The 15,001-nt window shown below is 36.7% G+C and overlaps 1 protein-coding gene across 3 annotated transcripts in view; it reads right to left on the reverse strand.

The window, feature by feature from the left end:
- Nucleotides 1-2,666: 2,666 nt before the first annotated feature.
- PCDH7 (protocadherin 7) overlaps nucleotides 2,667-15,001 on the reverse strand; it is a gene marked incomplete at both ends in the record, with an annotated part of 283,334 nt that continues 270,999 nt past the window's right edge. For all 3 annotated transcript variants that reach the window (XM_082315017.1, XM_082315016.1, XM_082315015.1), the window contains one exon: nucleotides 2,667-3,046. In XM_082315017.1, coding sequence (XP_082171143.1) covers nucleotides 2,667-3,046 — 380 coding nt within the window. The remainder of the gene's footprint in view (nucleotides 3,047-15,001) is intronic.

Genomic DNA, 15,001 nt, shown 5'->3' on the forward strand with positions numbered 1-15,001 from the left:
GTTTATTTTTATACAAAAGCACTCTATTTATGGAGTGGCACCAGATTTAACCTATTTCAAATAAAGAGGAAAAATACAAACACAAAATATATTTGTGTGTCATGCCAGGTCAGAAGAGTAATCAGCATATTAATAGTGGCTAGTTCCACTAGAATTACTGTGAATACTTACAGTAGATAGAATTTTAAAAAAATTCTTTCACACCCATTTTAGATCTAAGAAGATGCACACAAGTAAAGTATTTAATGACTGTCTTATATGGTGCAAAAATTGGTGAGTGACTGCTGATCCATTAAATCTGAAGGTCTTCTATGACCTGTATTATTAGCCTTGTACAAAAAGGGTCTAAGAATATATGGAACCAAGCTACCTAATTTATTTTTTTGTATGTAATATTAAATAAAATCTTATTAAAGGAAATTCTGTTGAACATTTGTGTTATGCAATTGTGTATTCTGTTGAAACGTGCAAGAAAAATGTGTATACATTACATAAGCATTTTTAGAAGCATTTTTAAACAGGTACTTACAGATTATACAAAGCAGTAACTGCTGTATGCAGTCTCATAACAAAGTACTAGTTTGCATCTGTCCATATTACTTAAATAATTAAACATAAAAATGTTCAATCATTATTAATCTTTGATTTTAATATTTTCTTTCTAAAATGTGCCCATTCATCATAACTGCTATACACAAACTAATGTTACTTGAAGAAAGTAAACTCAAGAGAGGAGAATGAAATGGCCAATAATGGCACATCCCATTATATGGAGAAGTGAATTCAAAAGATAAATGTGATGAGTTGTATTGATTTACCAGTCTCTACTTTAGGTCATTTAAGGTTATTTCTATGTAATTCTTCAAAGCAAGAAACTACCCAAAGCTACATTGTGACTACAGTACACTAGAGAGCCATCTAGCCATGCCTTAACGCCAGGTTAAACAGCCAGGGATTTGAATGCTTTCCCCTTCTTCGAGCTGTCCTTGCTGTGTTGTTCGATTGTCGCTTGTGTCTGAATGTCTGAGCTCAGTCTGTTGTTATTACTACAGCACCAGCTACTAAGCAACTGGCTGAAGCTCTGCGCATTTTTTTGCTTTTATTGCACAAAAAACTGTTTAATTTCCTCTTCCTCTCAAGAAGTGCTCACCATGAGAATCGTTACAGCCCACAGCTCTTGCATATCATGGTAGCTTGGACTCCTTTTGACTCATCTTGACCTGCTAGGTGAGTATCATACCACTGTTTATCAGACCATTTTCTACCTAGCCTAAATATTCAGAGTCTCGACATCATTTAGTATTGCCCTTTTCTTGGTTTTAATGCACTTGTGTTTCAAGAAAACCTTCATTATATCTTTGACATAATTGAAGCAGTTGGTAATCTGCAACACTGATGACAAAAGACTTAGCAATCACTCCTACTCCTTGCACTCTGAAAAGAAGGGTTTGTATTTTACTTGTAATATTCTCCCGTCACTGCATCATCCCATTGTCCACCCTTTCCATCCCACCAAGCATTCTCATTAACACAGTCTTCTATTACTACTATCAGTTTTTAATTTTGATCTCAAAAATTCCCTGGAACTGGCATAAGCAGCATATCATATGCAGCATCTGCTGCAACATATCATGTCATTACAAAACAACCTACATCAGTTCCTTTGGGCATTCAGCTGAACTGCACTGGGAAAAAAAAAATGTCATCTGGGCTTGTGAACTGTGCTGCTGTGCAAAATGTAACTGAAGGTGTGTTATGAGTACATGTGTGTATTTGTGAAGATATTAGTTTTCTAAGCAAAGCCCCGATACTTAGCAGTTCCCCTGATCCATTGCGTGATCTTTGGCCTTTTCATTATTACGATCTTCCCAGCTAGATGTTAGTCTTGCCCAAAATAATGATTTCAACAGTTTATCATTACTATCCTACAGTATATGTGTTGCTAATTGTGTTTACGTTGAAGTAATCATTACAGAGAACGAGAGAAGGAGAGAGAGACACAGCAAGAACACATTTGTTCTATGGATAAAACAGAACCAGAGTTCATGAATCATAGGAAAGTATGCCACATTTTTGACTGCAGTCTCAGGCTGAACATATTTCTGTTGCTTCCAGCCTCAGATGAGAGGTGAGAATATTAAAGCTGTGGTCTTCACAAAGTGCCTATTAATGATTATTCCTTTATATTTATCTCTATATCTGTATGGTTTCTGAAGGATTGTCCCTGGTGGGGATCAGCAATATTCAGATGATATGTTTTGAATACATTTTCCCTGACCTGTTATCCTCAACAAGCCAGATGACAATCAAACAAAATGAGTGGCTTAACTCATGCTTCTGCAGAGGGGAAACAACAGTGTGTTGTGTTCTTTTTAATCAAGCTCGTTACTATGGGAGGAATTTGCAACCGTAGATTTAGGAAAATAAAAATCAGTGAGGGGGAATTAGACATGCAAGTAACAACATTTTCTACATTGTACAGTATAGTCAGGCAGACAGTATAACTAAATGCCTGCTATGGAGGCAGAAGTGGCAGGCAGATCTTTTGTCTCTTTGGTGGCCCCCTCTTTGTTGTTTCTTATTTTTTGTTAAAATTGTTTTGATTTTAAGAATTTCGCCCCTTTTCTTTCTTATAATATGAAAGAACTTTGCTGCTGCTTTTTAGCCTACAGGTAAACTTCTCTTCTAGTTAGAGTATTGACAGGAGATGGCTTGTATTCCCCTGTCTGTGTAAGGGGGATATCCTCTGGATTGCCTTCTTCATTTTTGCTGAAACTAGCCGCGCTGAAGGTCTCATAGGATGAGGTCAACTTTTTGTTAAGGAGGTTTCTGTTGCGATCACCCATGAGGGAGGCTTCTCCATTGGCCAGTTTTTCCTGACTGCCCCGTTCATCAACAGGCATGAAAGTGGAGAGTTTTGGCTGGCTCTTCTGCTTTCTTTCAGGAGAAGTGCGAACTGGCATCCAGCAGGAGTCCGAGTGGCCATATTCATCACACTCTCGGGTACACTTCCCTGTCAGGGCTACATCTGGTAGAGGCCTTGAATCTGAAAGTAAAATAGAGTTGTCTTTACAAATATATAATGTTGCAATGACTTCCAGTGAAACTGAGAATCCTTAAATTCACAAAAGGTATTTTTAAAGGTCTTGGTAAAAATGTTGCAATAAGTTCCTTAGTAATAGGGTTTTTTTACATTGCATGTGCCCATAGACAACAAGAATATCTGTAGTTATCCTCAACCTCAAGAACTGAAAAACAAGACTATTAAGCCACTTCCTGTGCTTGTAAATCAATCTCAAAAGCATTTAGCATTAGGTACTGAATGAATTTTGATGTCTAAAAGAGTCAACCAAGCACTTAATTCCATACTGCCAATTTTTTTTGAAATTATTAAAAATACCTTTCTTTGAATTTTTTTTTTAAAGAATGCTTTGAATTTATGTGAAAGAAACCTGAGGCCCTGCATGCTGCAAATACTTATCAACATGCTTAATGCCCTGCAAGTGAGAAGCTCTGTTATTGACAATGGGACTCAATTTGCACATAATGTAAACCTCGGCTTGTATTTCTGAGGGTTGGGCATTCAGTGTTAGTACACAATATGTTAAATGAATCATACAATCAATGATTAGTAGGAGCATACAAAAACCCTGCTATTCATTATAAAGTTAATCTGACATGTATGGATAAAGCTGTTCTGTGTGTTGTGTGTGCATGCAGGGAGACAGGGAGAATCTGAGTGCTGCCTGAATAGATGCACTAACATTTTGCATGTGACTTGTGTTAGAAGATGTCCCGTTCCAGATCACTGTTTCTAAGCTTTCTAGATACTGTACTTGTAAGAGCTTACACTGAAAACTTGCAAATTCAGGGGACTGCAGGATTGACTCCTACCAGATAAAAGCACGGGCAGTTTTTAATGTTCGTATTTTGATACTTTCATTACAACTGAATCAAAAAGCTACCTCAACTGTTTTAAGCACTGGATAAGATTCTGCCTTTGTTCAGTTATACTGTACTGTATGGTCTACAAGAAATAACTGGAGCTGCCTACAAAGTAACAACATCATATTCAAACAGTCAAAGTTGACAAAGAATAAAAATCAACAAGTAAATTAATTTTTCCAGTTTATTTGATATGACTTTCACATGATATGACTTATTTGATGAAACTTTTAGGTTTCTTTTATAAAAAAATCGATTACCTTAAAAAGGAGCAAGGAACTTCAACATGGAAACACAGTCAGGTACTTCATATGGGCTGTGACAACTTTCTACCTTCCCACAACAACACCCAAATTCATGTGAACAGTAATTTTACCGGTAATAACCTATGCCTTATAAAATATCTTTCAAAGGCCTATTCAGCCATCATTTTGTTACATCTATTTTGCCTTTTTTTCTTTGATTTTGGCTGCCAGATGACCTTCTTAAACAGTGACAATTCCAACTGTGAAATTTTTATAAATTCATAAAAAAGACCACTTCTGAGGTTAAAAAAAAAAAAGCAACCAAAAATCCTTTGCCTCTTCCAGAATAAACTGTTTTAAGTTAAAATATTTACAACTGGTCCTTGCAGACCAAGCATATTTCCTTTCAGCATCTGCAGATTTAATCCCGATAGAATTACAAAAGCTCTTGAAAGTCATATTTATGTTCAACTTGTCCTGATTTTTTCATGCATTTAAACATTCATTTAATTAGTAATTTCTTGCAGTATTGTAAAGAATATGTATATTATTTATTATTAACTGTTCTCAACATTTTTATAGAATCTACTGCATGTATTCCGAATACTGCATAATATTTCATATTTCAGTATGTCATTGATTTTAATGAGGAAAACAGTACTGATGTTTAGATAACTGAGTAACTCTGTAACTGAGATGTGTAAGGCTGGGAGGAGGAAACTGAATGATTTTTTTTCCCCTCCCAGTTGTACTTTTTAAGGCTTTTGCACTTGGACTCAGCTGTGATTCCCACATTTTTTCAATGAAGAATGCAAAGCCTATGGACAGTTTTTAGCCTATCAATTTTCAGCTGACTGTGTTCTAGAGATGTAGACAGAAGACAGGGACTCTAACAGGAAAATTCTCTATTTGTCAACTAAATCTAATATTATTCTGGCACTCCCTAAAGGTAAGAAGCATAATTAACTGCTGATCTGCACCTGATGTGGTTTGATTTTTAAACAGAAAAACCCCCTTCATATTTTTACAACAGGGCAAATGCCCTTCCCATCTAAATCTCAATAAACTCTTCAAACAGCACCTTATTTCCAAACAATGACCATTAAACATTGTGCTTACTACTTGTATTTCAATTATTACTCTGGCAGAATATTAGCAAATGCTTATCAAGGCAGCATGTCTGACCTTTATTTAAAACATAGGAATATATGTTCATTGAAAAGGGTTGTTTTTGTTGTTGGTTGGTTGGGTTTTTTCCCAGATTGACACAGTTAATGTCTCATTATATCTGATGGTTTCTTTTTAGTGCAAAAAAATCTTGAGCCAGCATTACTTGAGTTGATAAAAATCCTTCCCTCACTAGTGGTCCTTGAATCATGCACTTGAAACTTTACCAGTTGGCATTGGAGTGCATCCCCTGTTCACTTCTGGACAAATATTAGAATTCTTTATTGTAAAGCATGAGGACTTGCTGTACAATTCAGCCTTATAGTGCTGTTTTATGAAGCAACAACCTCTAAGTCATCATGTGGCTGACTCGCCCTGTTGGGTTATGTGATAAACTTCATATTTACACCCACAAAAGAGCTTGGAGAGACACTGGCAAGATAATAGTAGGCCAAATAATACCCTCATGAGCTGCTCCCAGGCCCATCACAGAGACCATCAGCCCATCAAAAGTCTATCATCTGCCCAGGCCCAGAGGAGAACAGGGTTGTATAGTGGCAGATAGGAACCCAAATCAAGGACTCAGGCAGAACAACTACCTTGTCCAGGCCCCTGCCAGGGCTATCCTAGCAAAGCCATCAGCCCCATTGTCCCATCACCATGACTTACTGGCAGCTGCTCTGCAGATCACCTTTCTGTCTAACGGGGATTGTTGTCTAGGTATGTAGGACACATTACGGGATATGGGGGAAAAGCAGTTTGGGATAGCACAGGACTTATTATGCGATGTTTAGGGGAGGAACCAAAAGGAGGACAAGGGAGACTTTTAGGTGATTTGGGGAGGAACAAGAGTGGGAAAATAGAGAGATAAGGGGATAAAAGGGCCAATCACATGTAAATAGTTTGCTGGCTAATAAGTTTGTCTGGTTGTGCCCTGTGCCTGATTAGCACCATCTGTCCTGTCTTCTTGTTAAATTCCTTTCTAATCCTTTCCTGGTTTTGGGCTCTCTACTCTGTGTGCATACGCATGCATATGTGTGTGTGTGTCCACTCTCATTAGTGGACTTCCATCCTGTCCAGCCGAAGAGGGGAGCAGAATGAGGCCACTGGTTCTGTCTGTGTTCATGTGAATGCTCTGAGTGTCTGTGATCTGTGTGGCCAACTGTGTATATATTCAGTGTATGTGTGTGCTCTGTGTGTGTGCCTACTGGGAATACATCTTCATCTTTGCTACTGGTTGGACCTGAGGACATGGAGCAGAAGCAGCAGCCTCACCTCCCTCAGGCTGTCAGATCCGGTGTGATATATTTTCCTCTAAAACACCCTTCAATTAGTATTTGGCATGTACAGTTAATGTAGCCTTCTACTCCATTGCTTTCTTGCATCTGTTCTAAGAGCTTGAATCAGCACAGCATTTAGGCACACATTTAATTTAACATGTTTTGAAACTTGTTGCATTTTAACTGCTCTTCTGTTTAAAAGATGGACATAACTTCAGCATTTGGTGGGGGAGGAAGTGGTGCAGGGAAGGAGGGAATGTTTGGTGTGTGTGTTATATCAGAAGATGGGTAAAATATCCAGTGCTGTCTGGACTAAACTATTACCAGTACCTAAACTAGTCAGTTAAGGAAAACTTGGGTACTTTCTATACACTGCAGTAGATAACAGAGATTTAACCTTCATTTTGAATGAACTGCCACACTGATTTAGTAATTATTTTTGCTAATTCCCTGAACAAATTGACCCTCTTTTGCAGAGCAGTGACTTTATGCTCCTCTTTTTACATTATCTAGCCCATGGAGTTGTGAACAATCTCTGAATTTGGAAAAAAAAAAAAAAAAGTTGTTCTTCTCCTCTAGCATAATTTACATCCAAACATATCTATCACTAAGTAAGATGCTTTTTTAAGTACTTCTCAGTTTAAAAGTTAAAGACACTAGTACCAACCACACCGCTAGCTGATAAGCCTAATGGAATATGACACAGCAAGGAATTTGTCAGCACAATTGGCAAATCATCAAGGAAGAGTACAACAGATTTCTACCACAGTTACATATCTGGAAACTGATACAAATAAGTGCTTAAAATGCCAGTTATCAACAGACAAATTTTATCACAATGCTAATTAGTGAGAAAGTAAACCTGGAGGGATGATATTTCTTGTCATACAGAAATTTGTAGGTTTGGGGTTAGGTTTTAACTGTTTATACATAGACTGCTCAAATTTAAGCTTTTATTTGCATAAAATTATCATCAGAGTTACAATGGAAGATGTCATCTAAGTTATTTTCAAACATATCCTTTTATGGTGTCTCTGCATCAGAACTAGGTATTGCTTGACTATTTACAAAGCCATTGTAAACCCACTCCCTGAAATGCAGCTATTTAGACAAGGTTTTGGGTATATATGTAAATGGAGACTTCAAAAGTGAATATTTATAAAGCAGATTTCACTTGCAACTGCTCAGACTTCAGCTTAAAAAAAAATTGGAGAACGCTAATTTACAGGGTCTCACAGTCTACTTTCTCATTGCATCTGATATAAGCTTCCACCACCAATTTCCAAAGTTAGCAGATAACTATAATTTAAAAAAAAATAACTTTTATCATTAATCCAACAAATCTTCAAATATTTATGGCTAATTTCTGAGACAGTGATAGCTTATGTTTTCCATAAAACTTTGTATAAAAACATGCAAATGAATGAAGTTATTTATATGTATGCTCATGTTTCTGCTGATTGTAGCCGACCGTTGCTTTAGGGCTAGAAGGATTGCTTGCTATCAAAAAAGGAAGGCACCTACCACGGCAGTGTGGAGAGAGGAAATATAATGTTCTATACCCAGTTTAAAGCCAAAAAAATTAACAACCAAAATATTTCACCCAAGCTCTTTTCCATTTTTTTCTCTCCTCCTTACCAAAGAAGGTCAATATATTTCATCAAGTACAGAGAACGTATTATGAACACAGTAGTCAACAAGTACATGTTACAGGTTCTGTGCTTTTTTGTACACACACATTGCAGAAATATAATGAAGGATGCACACTCACTCTGGTTCAGCTCCATACATTTTTTAACAACCATTCTTGTACAATATATTTTATACAAAGCCAGCATTATCAATTAGTCATGACATGGTCCTAGCACATACACTCTTTTGGAGAAAGATGCAAGGATCTTTTCATTTTATCATCTATGTAAACCATGCACAAAACCTATGGTAACAACAGACTTTAGATGTACCTAAGCAGTCAAAAGCTCTGTTCCACATGTTCCTGGAGATGGAAAACCCTTCGAAGCAATACTGACACCCTATCTAGATACAATAACTTGAACATTCCCAGAAAGAACCCTGTCCCCAGAAAGCATTCCTAGCTGTAGACCTTTTCTTGGAGGAGTACACGATCACAGTAGCCATACAGTACTACAGCAGTGCAAGAGTACTTCTGTAAACCATGGAGCTTGGACCACGGGATCTGAGGAGTCATTGGCAGATGAGTTCTAAATAGTATCAATGACAAATCAATGACTACATGCAGATTTTGCTGTTTTTCCCCATTGATGGGCCCATAACATCCCTGCATGGTTCCAGTTACTGAGGACCTGTAAATAATGCCTGTGCAGTAGTTCCGGAATACTGTGAGAAAAGAAAAAGGAATAGGAACAGTCATACAGTAATGACAGAGACTGTGGTTTGGGTAAGTCACTTTTCATCCCACCTTTTCCTGCACTCTGTACACAAATATACTATATTCAGAGGACTACCCAAAATTCAAGTGAAACACCAGTATGACTATGCAATTAAACGGGAGTCCATTTACATAGCTTTTATATGAAATGGTTGTCTGTTTTATGAGCTGTATGATTGGAGACACAATAGAACTCTTAAAGCATTACAAGTATTGACTACATGATCAGACAACAATAATGCAGAAAACAGCTGAAAGAGTACATATAGTAGAAAATCACTGTTTAGGGGGGGGGGGGGGGGGGAGGGGGAGGAAGCTAAGCTGTAGTGATACACAGCTACAGCAGTACGGTCTTTGAAATTCCTCCCTCCTAATTGCAGTAATTCAGGAACTGCACCCCAGTTAGTTCTGTGGCATATTCTGACATGCCAAGACACTATTAAAATACATAAACATGTTTGAAGGCATCAGCAACTTCTTTCTCTGCACCTTAGGCTAAATACAGTTAAACAGCAATTGAACATATCTCAAGAAGCATTTAGTGCTCCAAGGCTTGGACTGCTGTCATTCTGAATGTGGCATTATCGTGTATTGCAGAGATAGTGCATGCCATCTCTAAACCAGTCCTACTGAATAAAGTCAAACACAAATCCACTGTTTGAGATATGCCAACAGCACTGAAGTAATGAATATATTAATTGCTTTTGGACTAGAATAATGTCATGTATATCATGCCCATTCTGAAATTCTTTTCAGTACTTAAGAAAATACTTCAGAGTACAGAAAGGCTTACATGTACATTGATTGAATGATTAATACTGTAAGAGGAGGTACAACAGAAGGATATAAAATAATGAAGTCTGAACCCTTTTATTCTTTCATTATGCAAGGAAAAAGGAACATAGAATGAAACTGAGAATTTTCAGTACTTTACTTGAAAAATGGTAAAATAAAAGTATCCCTTAAACAATTCCTAAGAACAGCAAGGCTCACTGCTGTAGTATGTCAAAAGTCCAAGTACTTAGGTGGTTTCAAGAGAGACCAGAGTGGAATTTTCAAAGCAAACATGAGATGCTATATAGTCCTTTACCACTTAAACAAATAAAAATAAAACAAACAAATAAAGCAATACCATAAGAAAATAGAAACAGGTAACTGGTTCTTTAACATTTGAAAAAAAGTCATGCTAGATGAATGAAAGTGAGTTAACCAGAAGAGAAGACAGCTGAGGGAGAAAACAGCACTTGTCATGTACCTAAAAGGCTATGGTAAAGCAAGGGTGGGAACAGTCTGTTTTGTATGCCCATAGTGGAACGGACCAAAAGTAATGACCTGATTGTAACAATGACAAATCAGGTTAGAAATTAGAAAAAAAAAATGAGGATAAATGTAGTGATGGGAGATTATGGAATCTCCACTACTGGGAGGCTTTGACAAATGTCTAGAAAAACTTCTCCCACAGATAACACAAACATGGGTTATCCTACCTTGGGAAAGTAATGATGCACTAAATGACATCTAAAGGTTCCCTTCAGATCTGCAATTCTGTTAATATGATTTATGTACTTTGGCCTCAATCCAATCCTTAACTGTTTCTGCGTTAAGATTCTTGACTCATTCGGTAATAAATCAACCTTAGAAGTTGGATTTAGGTTCAGCTCAAAGTCCATTTTAGAATTACATCCTCCTTAAAATTTTATGTTAATAGAATTACAAACAAAAAACCAAAATGGTTGGACCATTTAAGATGGGTGTTAATCAAAGGAATACAGAAACAAAAAGCCAGTAATGCTAAAAAAAAATCCCACTCTCAGGTTCCAACATGATAACCTAACATTTATAAAATCTTCTTGCCTGAGTCCCAACACATCCATTCCATGTTACAGTTTCATCAAAAAGTTAAAGATTGAATTCTGCTTCTACCTGTAGTGGTGCAAAACAAATATCATGCCTCTTAAGTCCCTTAAACCTGAAACTGGTGAAAGAAAGACTATAAAGCAGAAATTTCAAGTGTTTACTTTGTATATGAAATTTTGGGTTTGTTTACCCTCGCATAATACCTGTCTCTGTTTTAGGGAGGAACAGAGTCAAATAACATAAAGAATGTGTAAGATCTTGATGTATTTCCTTTGGTTAATTAAACAGACTGTACCAGACTATATAGCTATTCAACATGACTGAGGCATCTAATCAAAGAAATATTACCCAAGCAATAAAATTCCTGGCTTAGATTCCACAGTTATTTCTATCACAATTGCCTCCAGCAGGTTAAGATACAACATTCTTTAACTGTTCCTCTAATTATAGAATAATTCCATAAAAAAGTTTCCTACCTAAATTAATGATTGTACGAGCTCTGTAGTATTGCATCTGTGATCTGCAAGGAATGATCAATACTTCACAATTGACTTAAAGACTTTTTATATGAAAAACAGACCTATGGCTTTTTTTTTTACACTAAAAAACTAGTTGTACTCTTCAAGGCCCGAAGCATATTAATCGGTTGCCAGTGGAGAACCATAATATAGGTTGCATACAATATTATGTGAAAGTGAAATCAAATTCAACAGACTTAATTCTAGACAAATATTAATTTAAAACCCTGATTACACTGTACTATAAAAAGAAGCACATTAAAAACATATAGTTTTGTCTCGCTTAAGTTGTATTTATCCTGTAGTTCAGACTTTATTTCATTTCATTCACAAGACCAATTGAATATATATAATGAAGACTAAGAAGTGTCAGCTTATGTGATACGAGTGGCGAGTACAGTACTAAATACACCATGCTGAACTCAGATTCCTTAGATTTTCATTTTCTAGATTTAAGTGTAATTGCTACAAGACTCCTTGTAATCCTGTTAAATCCTTTGATAGCCTGATTTGCTTCTACCACTGAAATAACAACATATCCTTCAGAAAAGTAGGACTTACTATGGCTTCCTGAAGTAGCATAGACATTAAGATGTAGGAAACATTTAAGCTGTCTAATTGTTCTGCCAATCTGATGCTGAAGTATTAATCTGTCACTGTGTCAAATTACATAACTTTATTTTTTTCAATAAAATGTGTCAGTGCTTAACAAACTCTGAGCTGAAACAATTCATGGAGCAATTAGAAAGTCAGCTCTCCTAAAGATGGCTTAAGAAAAGTGTCCTGGTTTCAGCTGGGATAGAGTTAATTTTCTTCTTAGTAGCTGATGTAGTGCTCTGTTTTGGGTTTAGGATGAGAACAATGTCTATAACACACTGATGTTTTGGTTCTTGCTAAGTAGTGCTAAATTGTTGCTAAGTAGTTGCTAAGTAGCACTTACACTGGTCAAGGACTTTTCAGCTTCCCATGCTCTGCCAGGTGCACAAGAAGCTGGGAGGGGGCACAGCCAGGACAGCTGACCCAGACTGGCCACAGGGCTATGCCATACCATATGACACCCGCCCAGTATATAAGCTGGGGGAAGAAGAAGGAAGGGGAGGATGTTTGGCGTGATGGCGTTTGTCTTCCCGAGTAACCGTTACGTGTGATGGAGCCCTGCTTTCCTGGGGATGGCTGAACACCTGCCTGCCGATGGGAAGTAGTGAATGAATTCCTTGCTTTGCTTAGCTTGTGTGCGCAGCTTTTGCTTTACCTATTTAACTGTTCTAATTTATTTTACTTCAATTATTAAACTGTTCTTATCTCAACCCATGAGTTTTCTCCCTTTTACCCTTCCGATTCTCTCCCCCATCCCACCGGTGGGAGGGAGGGAGCGAGTGAGCGGCTGTGTGGTGCTTAGTTGCTGGCTGGGGTTAAACCACGACAAAAAGTCTGAATCAGGGCTTAAAAGTCAGCATAATTTCCTTGATACTCATGCCAAAGTGATGGGACCGCAGGAGCTCTAACGGAACAGAGTAGCTTGCAGCCATTATGAGCTAATCTCAGCTGTAGACTGTGCCTCCCCTTTATTTTATTTCTTGGTAATAAGGATTTAATAATGTATTTTTTTCATCAGGAATGGACACCAGGTAGGAAAACTAATGCTTTTGCCACAGAAGAGAAAAAAAAGGTTATATGATTGTCCCTCGTCTTGCTCTAATTTATGCCCATCTCATTCAAAAGGCAACTTCTTTTTGGAGATACTCCAAGTAACATTTCCTAGGGGATATTAATGAATGCATTGTTTCAATTTAGAAACTAAAAGCACAATGCCAAAAGATGTTTAATGTCATTAGATCTCATGGCTGTCTCACAAGTATCTCAGAGGATATCCAGAATCGATAACAAAAGTTGAATATATAGAAAAAATCAGCGATTTGACAGAGTTGCAAGCTGTTTTGTAAGCTTGGAATTTGTTGAAGTGATATAAAAATGCACTAGACGTGACTAAAGTTTAGGTTCAAAGGGTGACTGATTAAAAAGACACAACCCTCCCTACACACATGGCTGTTAATTGTTTATCATAAGTAATGGGGGGGGGAACCAACAAACAGCAAAACTGAACCGCTTTTGACTACGGACAAGAGCTGAAACTAAAAGTTCTGGTTGAATGCTTCTGTGTTTAAGAATTGGCTGTAAGGGAGAATACTGATTTCTTTCTTTCATATCTTTCAGTGAGTTACTTTTTTCTTACAGAATTCTTCTGCCACGTGAGATAGTAACTTGAACTGATTATCTTGACAGAGCCACTGCATTCCTGAAAATGAAATGCTTCATACAGTTCTACCTTGTGCAGCAACACATTGCTGGAATCTGGATCTTATTTCATTCCCGCATATACAGAATAAAATATTATATAATAACATATATTAAATAGTAGTACTGCTTTCATAAAAAGGGAATTACTCATGTTCCCAAGAGGTTTTCTGTGTGACTCATGTAATGTTTATTTTGTTACAAGTCATAGACCCTCAAAGGTTAAACTTGAACAGTAACTGTAAAATGTGCTGAAGCTCTATTAATTTATATGTTATTTTCAAATTTGGGGAAAAAGAAAGTTCTCCATGCTCTGCATGCAAATGATCATCTAAATAATGTAGAGCTCAGTATGAAGCAGAAACAAATAACTTGTGATTACTTGTCTTCTTAGTAGCTGTCAAGAGGAACTTGGGTTGTAAGAAGAAATATAGCAGTCATGAAGAATCCATTTAACCTTTTATGTCACATGAAGGGAACCTTATCCCACACCATGGAAAACAAATATTCACTTATCTGTTTGTCATACATGTTTCTCACAAATACACATATAAATTTGTAATTTTACTTACTTAATCATACTAGCAAGATCTGGGATACAGAACTAAATTTAATTCAGTGCAGTGAATTGAAAAGTACAAAGAACACATTTTCATTCCTTTAGCAGAAGATCTACATGACATAAGACCTAAATGAATGCTAAAAACAGAAATAAAAAAAAAAAAAAACATTTTAAGGTTATTGTATTAGTGAGCATTTTTCCTCTTTGTATAAGTAAACTCCAGAAGAAATGGGTTAAATTTTATATAGTGCTCATCTTCATTAATCATGAAACATAACAGAAGTATAAAATCATACAGATCAGGAGTAAATGGTAATACTTCCACCTGTCCCAGGGAAAGAAAATTATTTACTCATTAACCAGTTACAGACTCTTGTCTTTCATTCCATGCCAGTGGCATAAGTCATAGTGTCACTCTGGTCTTTAGATCAATTATTTTGGAACTCTCAACTTTTCCTAAGTAAAGGTAAAAGGTACCCCAGAATTAACCCACCTAAGTAAGTTTGTACTTTTGTTGTAAGTACTGATACTTTCTCATGGAGATGACGTAGGGGAAAGGGCAAGGGGTTTCTTGTTATTGTTGTTTTTATAGTAAGTATGTGGAAAAGTCTTCACACCTCAAAAAATGGAGAGACAAATATAGAAAGATAATGTGATTTATTTCCTGCTCAAAGGGATTTTTTGATTATTTTTTTATTGATTTTTCAGCTGTGTGTGCAGAT

This window comes from Platalea leucorodia (assembly GCF_965183815.1).
Source record: "Platalea leucorodia genome assembly, chromosome: 6".
Taxonomy (NCBI): Eukaryota; Metazoa; Chordata; class Aves; order Pelecaniformes; family Threskiornithidae; genus Platalea; species Platalea leucorodia.